Source organism: Seriola lalandi, unplaced genomic scaffold, assembly GCF_002814215.2.
Source record: "Seriola lalandi dorsalis isolate HSWRI2012SDOR001 ecotype SW California unplaced genomic scaffold, Sedor1 jcf7180002054585, whole genome shotgun sequence".
NCBI lineage: Eukaryota > Metazoa > Chordata > Actinopteri > Carangiformes > Carangidae > Seriola > Seriola lalandi.
The window spans coordinates 265,793-285,249 of record NW_019525138.1 but is presented as its reverse complement, the minus strand read 5'-3'; the positions used below and the strand labels follow the sequence as shown (position 1 = coordinate 285,249).

General features: G+C 40.2%; 1 protein-coding gene across 1 annotated transcript; it reads right to left on the bottom strand.

Annotated features, from left to right (window-relative positions):
- Positions 1-377: 377 nt before the first annotated feature.
- adgra1a (adhesion G protein-coupled receptor A1a) lies at positions 378-18,746 on the bottom strand. Its single transcript, XM_023418796.2, is given in 8 exon segments — positions 378-692; positions 695-1,938; positions 2,027-2,122; positions 3,858-4,009; positions 7,053-7,176; positions 11,175-11,302; positions 18,028-18,298; positions 18,667-18,746. Coding segments are annotated over 7 exon segments (1,992 nt in total). The 5' UTR covers positions 18,031-18,298; positions 18,667-18,746; the 3' UTR covers positions 378-447.
- Between the last annotated feature and the right edge of the window lie 711 nt (positions 18,747-19,457).

The following is a 19,457-nucleotide window of genomic DNA, read 5'->3' as shown; positions in this document are numbered from 1 at the left end:
GGTCCAAACAGGTGAAGATCTCTACCCAAAAAGCCAAGTGAGGAAATTTCTATGTTCCATCCCAATAGAAATGTTTAAAACTCCAGTTCCTTGGTCAAGGGTAGAGGAAGGAGTAGAGGTCTTAACAGGTCCATGTAGTTCCTAACTCAGATGAGCTGATCCCTACTGAATCACTGTGGCCCTCGCGAGCCAGACAATACTGACTGCAACTTTAAACTGCATGGAGCAGAAAATTAATTCAACATTAATTTAACTGTTCTTGAAGATTCCTCATAAAAACACACAATTTGTAACACACAAATATAACTTTGTTATAAAGGGTTCTGAAATGTTAAATAAAGGCCCCACTGAAAGTTCAACCTGTAATTTAAGGGCAAAGTTGAAGGCAGTGAGGCCCAAACACTTATGGAGTGGCTGTAAGGTCTCACACGTACAAGCATAAGAAAATTATACAGTGGTTTCATTTCTCCAAGGGCCAGTTCGTATGTTTCTTGTGGCATCTGAACCAAACAGGCCATCCTCCTGCAGGCTCCTGTTTCGGCTGATGGCGCCTCGTAGGCTGACAGTGGCGTGCTGCCGAGGCAGAGTATTTCTGGGGAAACCTTTCTGCTCCACCTCTTCGCAGTGATTATCCTTTTCTTTGTCTGTTGTCTTTGACATGCAGCTGTAAGCATCTTGCTGATACTGCAGGGGAAGGGATCAGGTTTCTCACAGCAGCTTGTGGTGGAAGAATGATCAGCTGAGCTGTACATGTGCCACTGGCAGGCGTGGATCCCATGAGAAGGCAGGAGGAGGCTGTGACAGGAACTGATGCTGTCATGCATGTTGTGTGCATGGCTGTGGCAGGAAGTCATTATGTCTTGTACACTGTGGCAGGAGGTCTGGCGTTGTAAGCTCTGGCAGGAAACCAGCTGTTTATCCAAGTGAGGACTGAGGCAGGGAAGCTGGAGGTCTGGGTGTGGGCTGTTGGAAACCAGTGGTGAGCCTTCAAGATGGTGTGCAGCATGAGGGCTGTCTAGGTGTGAGCTGTGCACACTGCCATCCATACTGGTGGAAGCCATGTGAGAACGGTAGTCCTGGAGGCATGGGCGTGGGCGGTTGAAGGAGCGTGACTTTGTTCTGTCAGTAAGGCAGCTCTGCAGGGGCAGAACAGGATAAGGAAGTTCGTCAGGAAGTGACTGTGGATGTGGTGAGGGCATTGGCTCACTGAGAGGTGAGATGGGGGTTGTAGTGACAGGACTCATCACAGCCACACAGCATGGACCTGTGTGGTTGGGTGTGGGGCTTTGGGGAGGTGCCGTCATTTTATGGTAAGAAGTCTGCACAAGGTGAGGAGAGAGCAGCGGCTGCTTGCCTGAGCATGGGGAGTTTAGGTGGCAGTGAGGCTGATGGAGCCCCTGCCTTTGGCTCTTTCCACCTCCATTGCCATCCTCTGTCTTGGACTTAGTGGGGCAACAAGCCCACCAGCTATGCCACACATCATCACGTTTGGCACAGTGTTGGATGAGAAGAAAGAGTCCCAGAGTGACACAAAAAGCCCCATAGAGGCAGCTGAATATCATATCCAGGAAATGCCCCAGTGATACTGCCAATCCCCCGAAAGCCCAGGTAGCCAGGAACAGGAAGAGGGTGAAGGCTGTGGCCCGAAGCTGAGATTTAAATGAGTGCTCATTGGCCAGCACTGATACACCAGTAGCAAATGGTGGGCAGTCCCCAGAAGGTCCAGAAGTTCCACCAGTGTCTGTGTGGCAGTGATGGTTTGAATCGCTGGATGACAACTGCTGCTGCTCCTCACTGAGAATTTGCAGCTCATACTTCCTCTCTGGGTGGCATTTGAGCTGGATGTAGGTGCACAAGAGGTACACAGACATGACTAAGACCAGAAGAGTCATGGGAGCATAGAAACCTCCCAGACTTGGTTCCCATGCCATCCAGCAACTGAAAAAGACACAGAGACATAAAAATAAATGTATTTTATTTAACCATGAAAGCAGTGAATGTATGCTCAAATATAATGAGTACTTACTACAAAGCATCATCCCTGCTGCCATAGTTATCCATACCAAATGCTGCTGTGACTCCAACAATTATGAGAGGGATTCCATCACTAACAAGATAAAATCTGCAAAAAAGTGAAAAATATCAAGTACAAATGGTGGTTTGGGAATTTTGCAGGGTAACAAGTGAGACATAAGAAAATCTAACTGAATCAAAGGATAGTAGCTCATCAAATTAAACTACTCTATAATTTACTCTCCAATTTGTGGTTAAGGCAGTTAAGGCAGTTACATGCTGTCAGTGGGTTGGGGCACCCCACTGATTCAGACTGATACAGTGGCTTCAGAAAAAATTCAGACCCCTTCACTTAACTGTGTTGTAGATTTCATTTCAAATAGATAAAAAGTTTCCTTCAAGGACCTCTCTGTATTTGGCTTCATTCTTCCTTCCCTCAGTTTTGACCATCTCTCTGTCCCTGCTGTGGAAAAGCCCTCCACAGCATGATGCTGCTCCCACCATGCTGGTGCCAGGTGATGAGCAGTGTCTGGTGTTCACCAGATGTTTGTAGTCCTGCCCAGAGAGTTCAGTTTTTGAGAGCATGAGGAAAGAGATTTTCTCTGAGACAGAGTCCTTTAAATGCTGTTTGACAAATTGCAACAGGCTGCTATATGCCTTTTACTCACAGTGGGTTCTCTCTATCCACTCTACTGTAAAGGTCTGATTGATGGAGTGCTGCTGAGATAGTCGTCCTTCCAGTAGGTTCTCCGTTTCTTTAGAGTGACCATTGGTTCTTGGTCACCCCCTTGATCAAGGCCTTTCTTTCCTGGTTACTCAGTTTGACTTGACGGCCAACTCTAGGAAGAGTCCTGGTGGTTCGAAACTTCCATTTCACAGTTATAGAGGCAACTGTGCTCCTGGGAGCTGATCTATGCCTCACCACAATTTTATCACAGAGTTTGACAGAGAGTTCCTTGGACTTCATCGCCTGGTTTTTGTCCTGACAAAAAGTGTGAATTGTGGGACTTTATATACACTGGTGTGAACCTTTTTAAACTATATCCAATCAATTTGCCGCAGGTGGACTTCAAGTTCTAGATACATCTAAAGGATCAATAAAGTCAACGGGAAGCACCTGACCACAGTTTGGAGCCACAACAAAGGGTCTGAACACTGTAAATGAGAGATTTCAGTTCTTGATTTTTAATGTTTAATAAATTTCATGTAGTCATTATGGGTTATTGAGTGTAGGCTCATGGGCAATTTATCAACTTAAAATTAAATCTACAAACAATAAAATGAAGGCACACTGTATAAAGTGGAGCTTGATTCACTGGGACATGAGGCATCAGCTACAAACAATATGTGATATAAAATTCTCTTGTATGTAATTAAATAACTTAGTTGTAAGATTTGTTAAATTTCACATTTTTCTCAGTCATTTAACATTGATTGCCTTCACAGCTTTTCACACTGTCATAGTGCACTGAGATTTGTCAGTTGATGCTGAAAGGGTAAGAGCAAGTAGGAGTTTTTCCAGGTCTGCACTTCTAAAAGGACTACGAAGATGAATTGAATCAGTTGGCTTAACACTCCATCATTTGCCTTGTGAAAATCAGCAAGAGAGAAAGATGTCTAAGGACACTACCATCAATGCTATAATCCTTTCTTTGCGATACAGTTAGATATCTTTTAAGCTGTCTTTCATCAGGCTCTCCTTTCATTTTTGAAAAGCAGGTTACTGCTTGTTGACAGAACACAGAGAACCAGTTACGATTAATTTACACTGTATTGTTTAGTGATTTAATCAGAACAATGTGCTTTTGTGTGAATTAACATCTGCTTACCATCTTATGGCTTACCTGAGGATGGTTGGTTTGGTGCGAGTCTGGGCCAGCCCATTCCTGTCCTGGGCCCGAAGTGGGTCTTTGGACACATCTTTACAGATGTTCCTAGCAGCAAACGTCAGCCACATCATGGTAGACAAAGAAGCATAGTGGAGCACAATGCCGACCTAATACAGAAAAAGATCCAAAGGGACATTATTAAAAGCAACACATGAATGTGAGATAGATGGGTAATCACCATGCCACAAATTGTGCCCTCTCCTATTACTTTTGAATCATGCTGCGAACTGAATAGAAATAGAAATGCATTACAATATGTCCACTGAACCAACTTTGCTTTGCTTTATCAAATTCTTTTTGCATTGGTCCACTGATCTATACGGATATTGTGATAACATTTAAACCACTTTGTTTAGAATACAGTAAAACTGTACAGATACAGAATCTCATGAGAAACTTGTGTGTTTTTGTGTGATGCATGGTGGTTCTGCACAGCCACATAGGCCTATGGTACAGTGCTCATACAAAGTATTCACTTCTTCTTAAAAATATTGATTCAGAATTTCTGGCTCACTCACAGTGAGGCTCTAAGCATGACTGTGGTTCGTTTCTTTTTCATGGGTGAAATATTGGATGAATTATTATAAATTTGGTAAAGCCATGCATGTTCCCCACAACTTGGTTTATGACAAAATACCTGCAAAACTAATATCTACCAATTAACAGATGCTAGAATAATAACACGCTAAATTCTGTTGTTTCTGTTTGCCATGTTCAGCTAACAATATTGTTCAAAATACTCCAGCAACAGCCTTTCTCACTGCGGACGTTGATTTGTAGTAGGAAAAACACATGTGTAACAATGTTATTAAAGTTCTAGTTCACTGATTAGGTTTGCATTATATCTTTGTTAGGTCGAGGTAATTTATGTCTCGAGTTCATGAATATACTGTAGTTTTAGCATGTATCTGCTTGTGTATAATTCTGCCGTTCTACATCTGTTTGCACTGGCTCTGACAGTTCATCCTTGTTGCTATTTTTTTTACAGAGGAAGCTCATTTGTTCCTCAGGTATAAGGGTTAAACCAGGAGATGGTTAGCTTAGTTCAGCATACGTGTAAAAAAGTGTGGTTTGTTAATTAATGACTTTTGGTGGTGTTGGTGAGGCTAGCTGTTGTATGGAGCCACCATGTGGACTCAATTTACCACAATTCTGCTCTTATCACATTCCTGGGTGACCTCTGCCCAGAGACTCAGGATTTACATTATGCCATTGGTATAGCAACCCAGGGACCTGTGATGTAATTTTATTAATAAAGCTGGTGGTCACACTAACTTTGATCTTTCTCTGCTGTGCCATGGCACCTGAACAGTCAGCTTTTTGAAATAATGGTGGACCTGGCCAGAGACTTCTTGTTTTGCTTTGTATCTGTACATGTTCACAAAAACACTTCTTCCACAGTGTCTTTGTGTAACCTCAGCACTCATCATTTGTTCACAGATTTTATCCACACTCTCTTTTTTTTACTAATGCAAATCCTCTCTATGCATGTACAAACTTGAATTTCTCCTGCAGATTATTTATTTATGTTATGTTTATAAAAGTTATTATTTATGTTTACAAAGTTACAAAGGTTTACAACTACAAACTTCACAATTATTTGTGAACATCACTTTACAAGCTCAAAGTCCTTTAGACCCTCAATTGAGGCCATACTGTAGCAGCTGTCCTTCAGCATATGAGCTAATTTAACTAGTTAAAAGGAAGACTTCATTACAATTAAACCTGCTAAACATCTGCACACGTATTCACAAAGAATCTTAAGACTAAAAGTGGCTCCTAACTTGCTGATTTAGGAGAAACTTCTAACACAAACCTTATCATACAGATGCATTTGGAGAATGCACTAATTTTGTAAACAGCACCTAAACAGCACCATTATTATTCAATTTGTATTTGTTTATTTCTCAGTGTTTTTTTTTATTATTAATGAGGTATGTTCCATGAAAATTGACGTCACCTATAGCAACGGAGTTGCACTCTTAGCTCTGGAGTTTTCACTTTTCATTAGTAAAAGTTGGTCTCAGCAGCTTTGTGAAGAGGACGTTTAGTGTGACTACGGGCCTAGTATTTTAGCATTGCGATAGTGAGTATAAGGAAGCGTAGCCTCGGTAAGTGGTATAGGTTGGAACACTATGGAAATGATTCCAGTCAGATAATCTTTGAGGTAGGAGGAAAGCTTATTTATTTCAAGTCATGTTAAACAGGTGTGGCCTGGCTGTCGGCGTATATGTGTGGTCTGAAATCAAGCATAAAGCACATAACAGGAACATGAAATATAATGAAATGGCCCTTTAAACATAAATCCAACAATAGAAATTGCTGTTAATTATAATGTGTGTTAAATACGCCACTATTCAGCGCATTGGCCTAATATTAACATGAACAACTGCTGATACATTTAAGCTAGTTACAAGGTCATTAAGCTAGCAATCCGTCAGCAAGCATGATAAAAGTACAACAGAGCAGGTTAGCGAGTCTAATGCATATCCTTCATGCGAGTATTGTCCCTCGGCAAGTTTCACCGTCACAACTGCATGGAAAGACTCTTCTAATCAAATACGGCTCCGCTCGTTAACTACGGTACCGCTTGTTAACTGCTGCACTCTGTATGATGGGCGGGGCTGTTGGTCGGGAGTGAGGGAAAGAGGAAGAGTCTGTATGCTTGATAAGGGGCAAAAGTGGTAGGCTTTTGTACAGTGAGCTGCTGCTAGCATTTAGCTCAAAGCAACACATTGCCTAAAAACAGCCTCAGCCACAGCATGACTTACTGAAGATTCAGTGTAAAAACTTCTAAACAGCCAATGTGGCTGAATACCTTCCATATATACTGCACTGCATATTTGAACCAGAGGAAATTTTGCACCAAACGGACAGTTAATAATGTGAATCAACCCATGCAAATTTAAGCTGAATGATTAACCAAATCTCTAACACTGTCCTTCATTGGATGCTATTTGATGAAACTCAATACCTCACTTGTCAAATCAGGTGGCACCTTGTTTGAGGCCCATTTGTCAGTGACCTCACGACTAACAGGAACTGCCTGACCAACAACTTAGCAGGCCTCCAGCTCTCTCAGGACCATCACATTTTGCAGGCAACATAAAAATATCACCAAACTAATCAAGTAGGAAAAAAAAAACTTACAATCTGACACACAAAAGGTAGGTTGATCTGATTGATGCCCCCGGCAAAAACTCCAAATGTTAGTCCTGTGTGGAAGAGGAAGTTGAGGAGTGTGTGCCAGCCATTCCTGCTGATGCGGATCACACTGCAAACAATGAACAGAGTTAAAAGTTACGACATGAATAAAGTGAATGAATATAGTAGTATACACAATTTTTTTTATTTTAAAGCTCCCCCTAAACGTCTCAGGGAGGCTTTCAATGGAGCTTGTGTCCTTTTCAGGGGAGCCAAGCATCAGGGTTAAGCCTCACGCCATCAAAGCTACTCTCTTATCAAGCTATTCAAATAATAAGATCGCAGGTTATGGAGCTCATTTTCAAGCAAGCGCTTCACCCTAAGTAACGTAATATGCCTATATCGATTATCTGCACACATGAAGTATTTTATATTTTTATACGAACCCTATCAGAATTTGGAATTCTTTCATATTTACATAATGTCTAACTATGTTTTATCAGTAGCTACCATGGAAGTCGAACATTGCTCGTGGACTGCCATTTTGAAGACTTGAGTTCGTAATTTGGTGTCGCCATCTTGGTTTTTGAAACCACAGAAATGTATTTGGATGAGAAGGCATAGCTGAGGAGGAGTGAGGGCTAGAACTGACATGTTATGTACTTTATCCTGATATCAGGCAGGTCGCCGTGTGGTACAGTTGGTCAATCACATGCCCTATGCATACCCTGCTCATTCTATTTTTCCCTAAATGGGGCCATAATTTATTTATATATTAAAAAATAAATAAATTAGTGTAAATTTAAACATTCACATGTTTCAATCAATAAGAAAACATACTTTTAGATGTATGTTGCATTAAGAATTTGCAAATGGAAATTTATCATTAATATATATTGTCACAATATACAATTCATCACATAGATATTTCATCATGTTTAAGTTTTATTGTGGTATTTCACGCATGTTATACTTTTATCTTCTTATATATTTAAAGTGACATACAGTATATGTGATAATTATCACCCTATATGAACATATATTGCACATCATTCTTACATAGGGTTATTTGTCATATATGTTACATTTTTGTATGAGCAATTGTCCCCATTTGCCCATCTTGTGGAATGTTCATTAGTAAGTGATTCAATAGTAGGGTACTGGCAATGCGCCAGACTTCAGCTGACATATGGCCCACATGTTTTCAATAGTGTTTGGATTCTGTAATCAGATATCGAGATCCCTTCATTTATCGGCTGCAATGCTACAATTCCTCGCAATAGATCCTCCTCATTTCAGCTCAGGCTCATCAGTCCTTAATGATACATGTTTTCTGGTGGTGCATTCCCTGATCATTGCAGTTTTTTGTTTTTTGGAGTGGGGTGGGTGCGGTGGGGGGACAACGATTTGTTAGCACCGATCTCCTTCATTGTACTGTTAAAAGATATATTCATCCTGTTAATTATAGAGACGGCATCCGTAAACGTTTCTTACATCGCCTGACATTAGTGCTATTTTGTAATAAGATCTCATACATATAAGTCATACGGTTAGTCATACATATGACATATGGCAGTGGTCCTACTCTGGTCATCACTCATGTAAATTCAACTGGTGGTGGATGTCCCTGGCATACTTAATACACTCTGTAAAATCATCATTCTTTTATATCTTTTAGTTTTGGTCGGCCCGGCACATCACGTTACAAGACCACTATCATCATCATGGTCATCTTTGCCTCAGCATGTTCTATGCCACACATGCATAACTCTGTTCTCAGTTCAGCCACCATTGTCGGACCTTAATGTTACTTTTGCATTTTATTTAAGTTAGTCTCACTGATCTAATTTCTGTTCGGACTTATGACCTTTCTATTTCAGTTTGATCCTCGCTGAACTTTTACTACATCATTGTCTTCGTCTTTTCTCACCTTAATTTCTTTAGAGTTAGACTTTATATTTCTTTAACCATTTTATTTAAGTGACATACTGACCTTAATTTCTAACAAGCTCATGTAATTTAATTTATGATTTTCATCTCTGTCTTGTCTCGTTTTTCATATTGCATATTTTGAATTTGTCTAGCATCCTACCACATCTTCAATTTTCAATTCGTTCTAGAATGCTGCCTGCCATAATTTCAGGCCTATAGCAACGTCATCTTCAGTTAATGCTAACGTGACCTCTTCCATGAATTATCTTTATGATTGAACCATTACATACTCCTTTCAGCATGCATTTCTCTGCGTAACCTTTTTGTTACCTAATTTACCAGATGTCCTCTGCTGCAGTAAGGTAAGTATCGATTTATCTCACTGGTCTGTCATTCTTCCTTTTGCTTTCTTTTTGGGGGGTTCCCTAAATTTTGCACAGCCTCACCCACTTATGTCATATTTCTCTCTTTTCCTCTCTTAGCACATGGCAATAAAAAGCAAAGTCTTTTCTGATTGAAATGAAGCTTAGCACAAGTTCTATCAGGAAGACTATCTATATTCTCCCACATGCACATACAGTAGGCCTATGTCTACTCATCGAACAAGTGATCGAAAGAGAGAAAGAGAGATTGATTTGTGTATTAAGGCGCTAAAGTTAAGACACAACACCACAATAAAACTCTGATTAGCCTCCTACCACATGCATTTCAAAGACCAACCAACAGGCCTTAAAAACAACAACAGCAGCTAAATAACAGCCGACAATATACTCTTACATACTATGTTGAAAATCCCAGAGAAACGTGCAGTAAAAATCGTCATTAGGTAACAGATTCCCTCATTTAGCATCATCATCATCATGAGAACAGTTGCTTCACTAACTACCAAATAAAGTAATTACAATATGCAACAGCAAGACCAAACCAAGCTGCTACAATAAACAATCAAAAAACCTCATGAGACAATAAAATGAAATAGTATTCCAACCTATTTGAAGTTCATTCTGCATCTGAACATTAACTGAACTCTTGCACAACGGCCTCTGCATCAATTCCAATATCATGATGGATGTTCATCAGTGCTCCACATCAGCAGTGTCAACACTGGGCATCAAAGCACCATATACTCCTCCTTTTATCTCCTGCTCTCCTCTTCAATCTCACTCATAACGTTAGTGGATGCAGCCACAAAATAAGACAGGATCTCCTGTTGTCACTATTTTATTTTCAAGTTGTTAAAACAAACAAAATTATTTTAAAAAATGTAAGCACAGTGCAAACAGACTTATGGTGCCACTGTTGGGGGGGCTATGAAAAAAACACCATGAGACGGGATTTTAACTTTTCAACAAAATTGTTCCAAATTAATCAGGAATGTGCACTTGCACGTTTTTTATTGGCACACGCAATGTTTTGGGAGGATGTTGGACTGTGTTGTGGCAAAGGTTTAATCAGTTCAGTAAAGAAGCTGATTAAGACCATTTTTTTTTTTTCAGATTTTTACCATTTTATGCTGATGACACTAAAAAACCCACAGATATTTTGATTTAGATTTAAACATTCTATTGCTCACCTTTCACATCAAATCCACTGAGTACCGAGAAAACAAGTAGGCCTACTAGAATTTTGTTGGGAGGCGGAGGCAGCACGAAATTTGACGGAGGCAGCCACCTCGCAATTCTCTATGCAGGAAAAACCCTGTATTAGAGACACTATGAAACTATCTGACTACTGAACTTAGACACACAAAGTCTTTAAAAAGTCTTTGTGACAGCTTTTGGAAATGTCTGACAAAGCTTCATATCTATACTGTTATATTCCTGTTTTTTCTTATTAATTTTATTGTTTTTACTTCCTTTACCTACTCATGTTCCTTTTCCCCTTTTTTTGGTTTTAGTTTTTTATAAAGCACACTGTAACAGTGTTAAGACAAGTGCTATATAAATAAAGCCTATTGTTACGACTATTATTATTAACGTGTCTGTCTGGAAAGTTGCAAAATATGTCAGATGTAAGCCCCAGCAATTCCACCATTGTAGAGGGAGTCTGAGATACTTTGAGGCAATAGAGCCATATACTGAGACCTTTACATCCACCAATAACTCTTTCAACATATATACTGTATGGACACGTGACTATTGTATTAAGATAGACTTGAAAAATGTGAAACAATCCTTAAACAAATGTTCTTCTCACCTGTGGTGAACAATATAGGTCATGATGGAGACAAGCAGACAGAGCAGCATGACTGCAGTGCAGGCATACACCACTGGATGCAGGTAATCCCCAGGGTATGGTGGGAATGACAACACTCTCTTCAAATCCTGCGAATGACACAAGTTTACAAAGAGAACAATGCAGAATATAATGTGTCTTATAAAGTCATTGCTTAAAATGATTTATTAGAATGGAGAACAAAAATCACCCTGACACACAGAGATATTATGCTGTTATTCAATGAAAAAACAATTCTTTAACAACTGCTTCAGTCTTGCCAAAAGCTATAACAAAGGTGGTCCTGCACTGATCTAAGCTAGTTCAGGACTTTGTCAGGAGTATATTGGTGCATTTTTCTGCTTACTTTATTCAAGGAACAGTTTGAACATTTTGGGAAATATGCTTTGTTTTCTTTCTGATAATGAGATAAGATAGATACTGTATATGTGTTAAATTTGTAGGTGGAATCAGAATGCGGTTAGCCAAGCTTGGCATTAAAACTAAAAGCCCCCCCCCCCCCCTTTTTAGTGCTGCTAACCTAGCACTTTCCATAATTCAGAAACACACCTACAAAAACATCAAAAGCTCACTGATTAACAAGTTGTATTCTGTTTGTTTTTTCTGTTCAAGCTGCATCTACAGTATTTCTTTACGAACATCATTTCATCCGTGCATCCATCATCTGTGCAGCATGTCACCACATGTTCTGGTATGTACAATGTTTACAATGGTAACAAATGTGGTCATGGGTGTAAAGTAAAAGTAAAGTAAAACCCATTGACCCATAGTGTATTTTTGTGGTCCTACGTTTTACTTACAGTGATTGTGTGTTGGTCTTCCATAATGTGGGTGACCTACCACCTTGCTGCTCTGCTAACATTGCTTGTGCTATGCCTCCTGTGTGGACACAATGTCACATCAAAATCTACAAATTTACAGTATCACACAGGTACTGCTCACTAGTTGTAAACATTTGAATCTTTATCATCTCTACAATCCTTCCCATAGGCCTATGATATGAAAGTGGCACAAGTCTCCAGAAAGCTGTGTACAGTCACTACACCTGGCTGTTGTTCACCAAGAGATAGTTAACCTCCTAGGACCTGGCGTCCACATATGTGGACCTCACATTTTGGGTTCTCTAGACCACAATACTAACTTTTTCTCAACAAGGGCCTGGTGACCACATATGAGCCATGTTCAGAAATTGAAATGAACAGTTTAGAACAGTAACAATGAAAAATGTTCAGAATGTTTTTTACTTTGTTACAGACATACGTCTTTCTGCAACTGTTAGCAGTACTTCAAATGAGCCATATTGCTCAATTATTCTTTTTTAATTTTGTTTTTGCACTCAGGAAAATGCTGCTGTGTTCTGGCACCAAATAAATAGTTTTGCACATCATTAATCAATTGTCTCTTTATTGGTTTCTATCGAAATTTAAAACTAATGTCCTCATATGTGGACATCATTTTTCTCAGAAACTACATCATGTAAAAAGATAATTCTTTGTTGTTATACTCATCAGGTCCCAATCAACCTAAATAGCAAAGAGAAATTAAAAATGCATGCCATGCAAGAGTTCGGGTCTTAGGAGGTTAAAACAGCCCCCAAAACCACAAACCTTCATTTTTACATTTCCGTTGCTTCACAAGTAAAACAAACAAAAGGTAGCATGTTAACCAGTGAGCTTTAGAGGTGTTGGTAGGTGTGTTTCTGAACTTTGGACAGATTAAGGCTAGTTGTTTCCCCCTGCTCCCAGTCTGTATGCTAAGCTAAGATAACCATGTCTTAATTCTAGCATTGTACTTAAACAGACTCTGCAAGAATGTCTGACTATTCCTTTAATAATAACATGACACCAACATGCTGTTATAAGCGAAGAGCTTTAAATTGCTTGTAAAAGAAAGTAATCACGTTTCTTCTCTGCTGCACGATCAGTATTCATAGCATCCAGCCTCACTCATGCTAGTCAGAATGACTGCATGAAGCCTGGAGACTAGCTGCTGGATGTTAGACTGCGCTGCATGTTTCCAAAACCCTGCATAATTACGCAAGCCTCTTTCAGTATGAGTGCATCAATGAAATCTCCTGACATGGCACCCAGGGTCACTGGAAAAATAATCGAAGCTAAGTCATGCTCCTCTTCCTCGCTCCAGGCCTTCACTTGTGGCAGCCTTCCTCTCTGTCCCTCCCATTTCACATCCAATTCCATAGTATTTAGCATGTTGAAAATTTGGGTAAAAATTAGGCGCCACCTCAGTTGGCTCACTCTCCCTCAGACAACTCCTATTTGTAATAAAGACACTTGATCTGTTGTATGCAAATGGTAAGAATGAAAGTGGAGGTCTAGTTCTGCTTGTGAACCATAGATGGTGCAACCCCAGTCACATCCCAGTGAAGGAGAAGATCTGCTGTCGGGATATTGAACTGTTGGTAGTTGGTCTTAGATTGTACTATGTACTGAGGGAGTTCTCACACATCGTCACCATTGTTGTTAACATTCAACCACGAGCAGATCCTGCAGTCGCATGTGACGTCATTCACGAGACTGTTGCGAGAGTACAGACCTAGCACCCTGATGCATTCTTTGCAATATCGGGGGATTTGAGCTGAGATAAATGAGATAAATGACTACAGACCGTTGGCCCTCACATTACACATCATGAAGACCCTGGAGCGGCCGCTTCTCCACCTTCTGAGGCCACAGGTTGAACATGCACCAGACCCCATACAGTTCGACTACAAACAACATATTGGAGTGGATGATGCCGTCCTTTACATGCTCCACTGGCCCATTCTTACTTGGATGAGCCAGATAGTTACATGAGGATTATGTTCTTTGATTTCTCAAGTGCATTTAAAACCATCCAAACCCCCATTCTTAAAGACAAGCTGGAAGGGATTGGGATTGATCCCTGCTTCACGTCCTGGATTGTGGATTACCTGACAAGACGACCACAGTACGTCAGGCTGGGTAACTGTGTCTCAGGGACAGTCATGAGCAGCACTGGGGCTCCACAGGGATCTGTTCTGGCTCCGTTCCTGTTCACCCTGTATACGGCAGACTTTAAATACAACTCTGAGTCCTGTCACATCCAGAAATACTCAGACAGCTATTGTGGGGTGTATCACGAATGGGCAGGAAGAGGAGTACAGGGATCTGACAATGGCCTTCAGTGAATGGAGCGACAAGAACTGCCTCTTTATGAACACCTCCAAGACCAAGGAGATGGTCATAGACTTTCGGAGGTCCAGGCCTACCCTTCAGCCAGTCAACATTCGAGGGAAGGACATTGAGGTGGTGCACACTTATAGATACCTAGGTGTGAACCTGGACAGTAAACTGGACTGGTCCCTGGACATGGATGCCATCTATCAGAAGGGGCAGAGCCAGCTCTTTTTCCTCAGGAGGCTCAGGTCCTTTGACATCTGCAGTGAAATGCTGCACATGTTTTATCAGTCAGTGGTGACCAGTGTACTTTTTTATGCTGCAGTCTGCTGGGGCAGTAGCATGTCCGATATGAACACAAGGAGACTGGACAAGCTGGTCAAAAAGGCTGGGTCTGTGCTTGGCAGGAGTTTGGACTCACTCAGGACTGCTGTGGAGAGACCCATGCAATGTAAGATGGAGGTCATCTTGGACAATACCAACCATCCTCTCTACAACATTCTGGCGGCAGCTATAGGTGCAGCAAACATCTCATCTCACTGCACCGCAGAACAGGGAAGTTCAGGAGATCCTTTATTCCCATTGCCATCAGGCTATACAACTCCAAGGCATGTGAACTAATCTAATTATTATTGTTTATGTATTATTAACTGTTTTATTAATTATTATTATTATTATTATTATCAACCACGAGCAATAGGATAAATAAAGTATCTATCTATCTATGATGTCATGCCATAGCCATCCCTTCAACTGCTGCTGGTTAAAGTCCCTATTATTACATGAGTACTCAGTACTCATTACTACATTATTACATGAGTACTCAGTACTCATTACTACATTATTACATGAGTGCTCAGAAGTCATTACTATATTAATACATGACTACTCAGTAGTTACTACTACATCATTACATGAATACTCAGTAGTTATTTTGACATTATTAAAGTACTCAGTAGTCATATAGTAGTTATTACTACATTACTCACATTTACTCAGTAGTCATCAATACATTATTACTACATTATTAAATGTGTGCTCAGTAGTCATCACTAAATTGTTACATGAGTTCTCACTAGTCATTATTACACTATTACTACATTATTACATGAGTACTCAGTAGTCATATAGTAGTTATTACTACATTATTAAATGAGTACTCAGTAGTCATCAATACATTATTAAATGTGTACTCAGTGATCATCACCGTCATTATTACACTATCATTACATTATTACATTAGTACTCTGAAGTAATTACTATATTATTTCTACATTACTGCATGGGTACTCAGTAATTATTACATCATGACTACATTATTACATGAGTACTCAGTAGTAATTACCACATTATTACAAAAGTACTCATTAGTACTCAGATCTGTCAATAGATACAGACAGACAGACATGCAGACAAACCCGCCAAAGTACTCAAAACCGCCTCTGTGGTAGTTCCTGCTACAGTAGGTGTCTCCTGGACCATGATGACACACACACATGGTGAAAACAATAACAGCCGTATGTTGTCGCAGCTAGTAATCAGCATTATTCCAAAAAGTGTTTAAGTATTCCTTTAATCTACACTTTTGACTGCCATTTTAAGACAAATTTCGTCCTTTCAGGTGATGCCAAATCCATGAGGTTACCAACAAAAAATTTTTTTGCACTGTGAGTTAAATATATGTGCATTAATATTATTCCACCATGCTCAAATGACTTAGCTGTGGAGGCAGGGATGTGGAGGACGCTTAGAGAAAGTGACTCATATACAGTAAGTGATGTGCATCTCCTGGAAAGGTCTAGCATTCCTTCTGTGTTCAGAGGCAACCAACAGTTCGGCCCTCTCCTTCCTTGGAACACACACTCTTACATGTGCATAATTCAAGCTGAAGATTCCTGTGGAGGCAGAAATCAAGAGCTAACTTGGCTCCGTCTTTACGACAGCGTCAACTCGCTTTTCCTTTGTGTTTCCAAGGCCTTGTATTTTAGAGACACTGTCATGTCTTCATCCTCATCTCTCTCTCTCTGGGACAACATGCTCTCTCCTCACGCTCCACTGAACAAGCCATCTATTGGACAGAGCATGACTGAATAAATCCTTTGCCGTTTCTATAAAATTAGTAAATACAGGCGTGCACACACAGCAGCAAAGATCGGTGCACACTACAGTCCACTTGTCTCAGATGAGCGACCACGCTCTGTCTCAAGACGTAAGATTTTGTAATGAGGATTCTTTGTTCTGCCTTTGATGCCTGTGCTTACTAGTAAACAGGATTTTTCTCATAGTGTCAAAGCTTTTCACCAGCTTAGAAATGTTACAGATCAAGTTTATTTAAAAAATAGTAATACTTGCTTCTAAATACATTTTATTTGTCAAAACGTAAAAGCATTCATTTGCTGTATTAATCCACAGAGGGTGAAAAAAGTCTGTCCCTTGGTTTCTGTTTCCTGCTGTCTATATTTCTAAGATATGCAAGAGCTAAATTAAGCATTGAGGATTATCGATCTTGAGTGCATCAGACACATTTCATTAGTATCAGGGATGTCCTGAAGATGTGTTGGGGCTGGTCAAGGCATTCTTTAATTGACTGGTATCATCTACTACAAACCCTCATTTATTTTAAATACAAGGGGGAAATTAGACTTGGGCTCTACAAAGCTGGAACCACATATGGGCTCACAACACTAGCAAACAGAAGACATTATAGAATACACACAAAATAATAATAATCATAACAATAATAGTAGATATAACAATAAAATACACCAATATAGTATATACTCAGTTATGATTGAGGTATATATGGGTCCAAACCTGTCTGAAACCTGCCCAGACCCAACATGCATAAATTAATTTTCATAATTCTAGATACATGATGGAAAAGGGAACCAAGGATAATTACACTGAAGAGCCTGGCCGATACATCAGCTGATATTAACTCACTGTAGATCAATGTATAAATGTAAAGAAATTCCAAAGATATGTTTTGAAACAATGTCACCATTCTGTAGTTTACAAACCTCCAGTTTGTAGGATTACAAATCTGTGATCTTCAGGCCTGAGTCAGGATTATTTGAGTTATGTTCTCAGAGTTAACAAGGCACACAAATCCCTTCACAGCTGTTTTGCAAAGGCTGAGTGGTATGGTTATTAATTTGACTTTGATGTAAAATCAGGTTAGTCACATTACCAGAAACATACTACTAATGCAGAGAAGAGACACAGGGAGATAGTAGGGGGCCATAGCTCATTTTTGCCCTGGGCCACTCTTGTGCATTGATGTGGCCCTGCTTTGCAAGCTGCACTGAGCCCAAAGCAACCAACAGTTTCAACTAATATAATCCAACCTCAGTTTTAAACCTCAGAATTGCTGATGCAGTGCAGTGCAGTGTCTTAGAATCACCTGAGAATTATTATCCTTAAAATGTCCCCTTAACTTGTAACTAGACATATATATTGTTTGCACTGTAACCTTAATTTACTCTTATTTATACAGCCCAATATCCCAAATCATAAAATCCACTAACTCTGATGGTAAATTATGATTTTATTTTTATGTTAATACCCTCAGCTACACTGTTGCAAAAACACCATGTAGTCACAGATCATACATAGACAGTGTATAAAATAGGCTAATGATAAATAGCATAAGAACTCACCATGAGCCTTAGTGGAGTTAGACTTGAGTTGTGAAGCTCTGGTCTCTTCCGGAGGCCCCCGCTCCCCCCTTCGCTGCGCCCTGCGGGTCCATGTAGAGTATGATGATTTCAGCAGCGATTTTTAACTATGTTGATGTCTCAAACACTACTGTAGCAGCAGAGGATGATCAGATCACAGGGGTCTTTCCAGCAGATCAGTACTCTTCCTACAACTCCGCGGCTGCAGGAGCAGCGGTGACGGGCAGTCACGGCCTCCCGGTCCCGACTCCATCTGCACGGCACAGAAATCAAAGCAGAAGATTCGTCTGCCACCTAGACTTCCAGCTTAGAATGACATATGAGTGTTGGCGGTGGGAACGACGTCAGATCACGTTCAGAATCAGTTTGCTATGTAGTGACGACAGGTCCTGGTTTATCCGACAGGCTACAGCGACACACGGTTCTCATTTCTTTAGTAGAACAGCAAGGCTGGTAACAGCGTTTAACTCTACATGTGCGCTCTGACTGTTCTTCTGAATTAAGAATGAACCATTTCTCCAAATATGTTCATCGCAGTGAAGCTGTCAGTCAGTGGATCAGATGACAGACACATCTTAAATGTACTGAGGATATTTTGAGAAAAGAAGACCCCTAAATTACCTGCGGTGGCGTCTTTTCCACAGCTGAGAGCGAATCAGACCCTGTTCAATCCAGGTCAGTGGAGATAGTGGCTGCGCTCAATTTACCACTATAGATGTGCCGCATGTTACGTAGCGAGCAAGGGCGGGGAAACCCAGTTCAATACATTGGAGGCGGTACATAGGGCGGAGGAGGGTGTGACGTTTCATCCATCAGTTGATAACCACACAGCAGTTATATCAGTCTAACGTGTCTTGTTGAGGATAATTTGTTATGAGAAAGTAGCCACCAGTTCACACTCATGAGCTAATGCATACACGAATGCATGCAGGATGTGTCATGAATTCTTGTTGGACACTATTAATAAATGCCCAAGTTGCTAAGATTTAGTGTCATTAGTTAGCATATAACAAATCATCAGTGAATGAATGTTAAGCCACAGTTACTTCATACATGAATTGATACGGCACCAAATTAGCTGGGATCAAGTCACATATATGTAGCAATCAGAGGGGAGCCACTCTGAAAGAACAGGCCTCTTCTCACAGAATTATCCAGCTTTGTTAAATGATCAAACTGGTAACTGCAGTAGTTACCATCAACAGGCCCCGGAATACTGTTCACATTTTATTGATGACTTTTCTGGAATGCCGTCAGTAATATTTACTGATTTGAATTATTTTATTTTAACTGATGATATTGATATTCATACAATAGCAGTGACAACACTGAAAAAAGACGTTGTAGGAGACGTGAGTAATGAAGCCCTGTAGAACGGCTAGTTTACAGAAAGTGTCCTACAGTAAATGGAC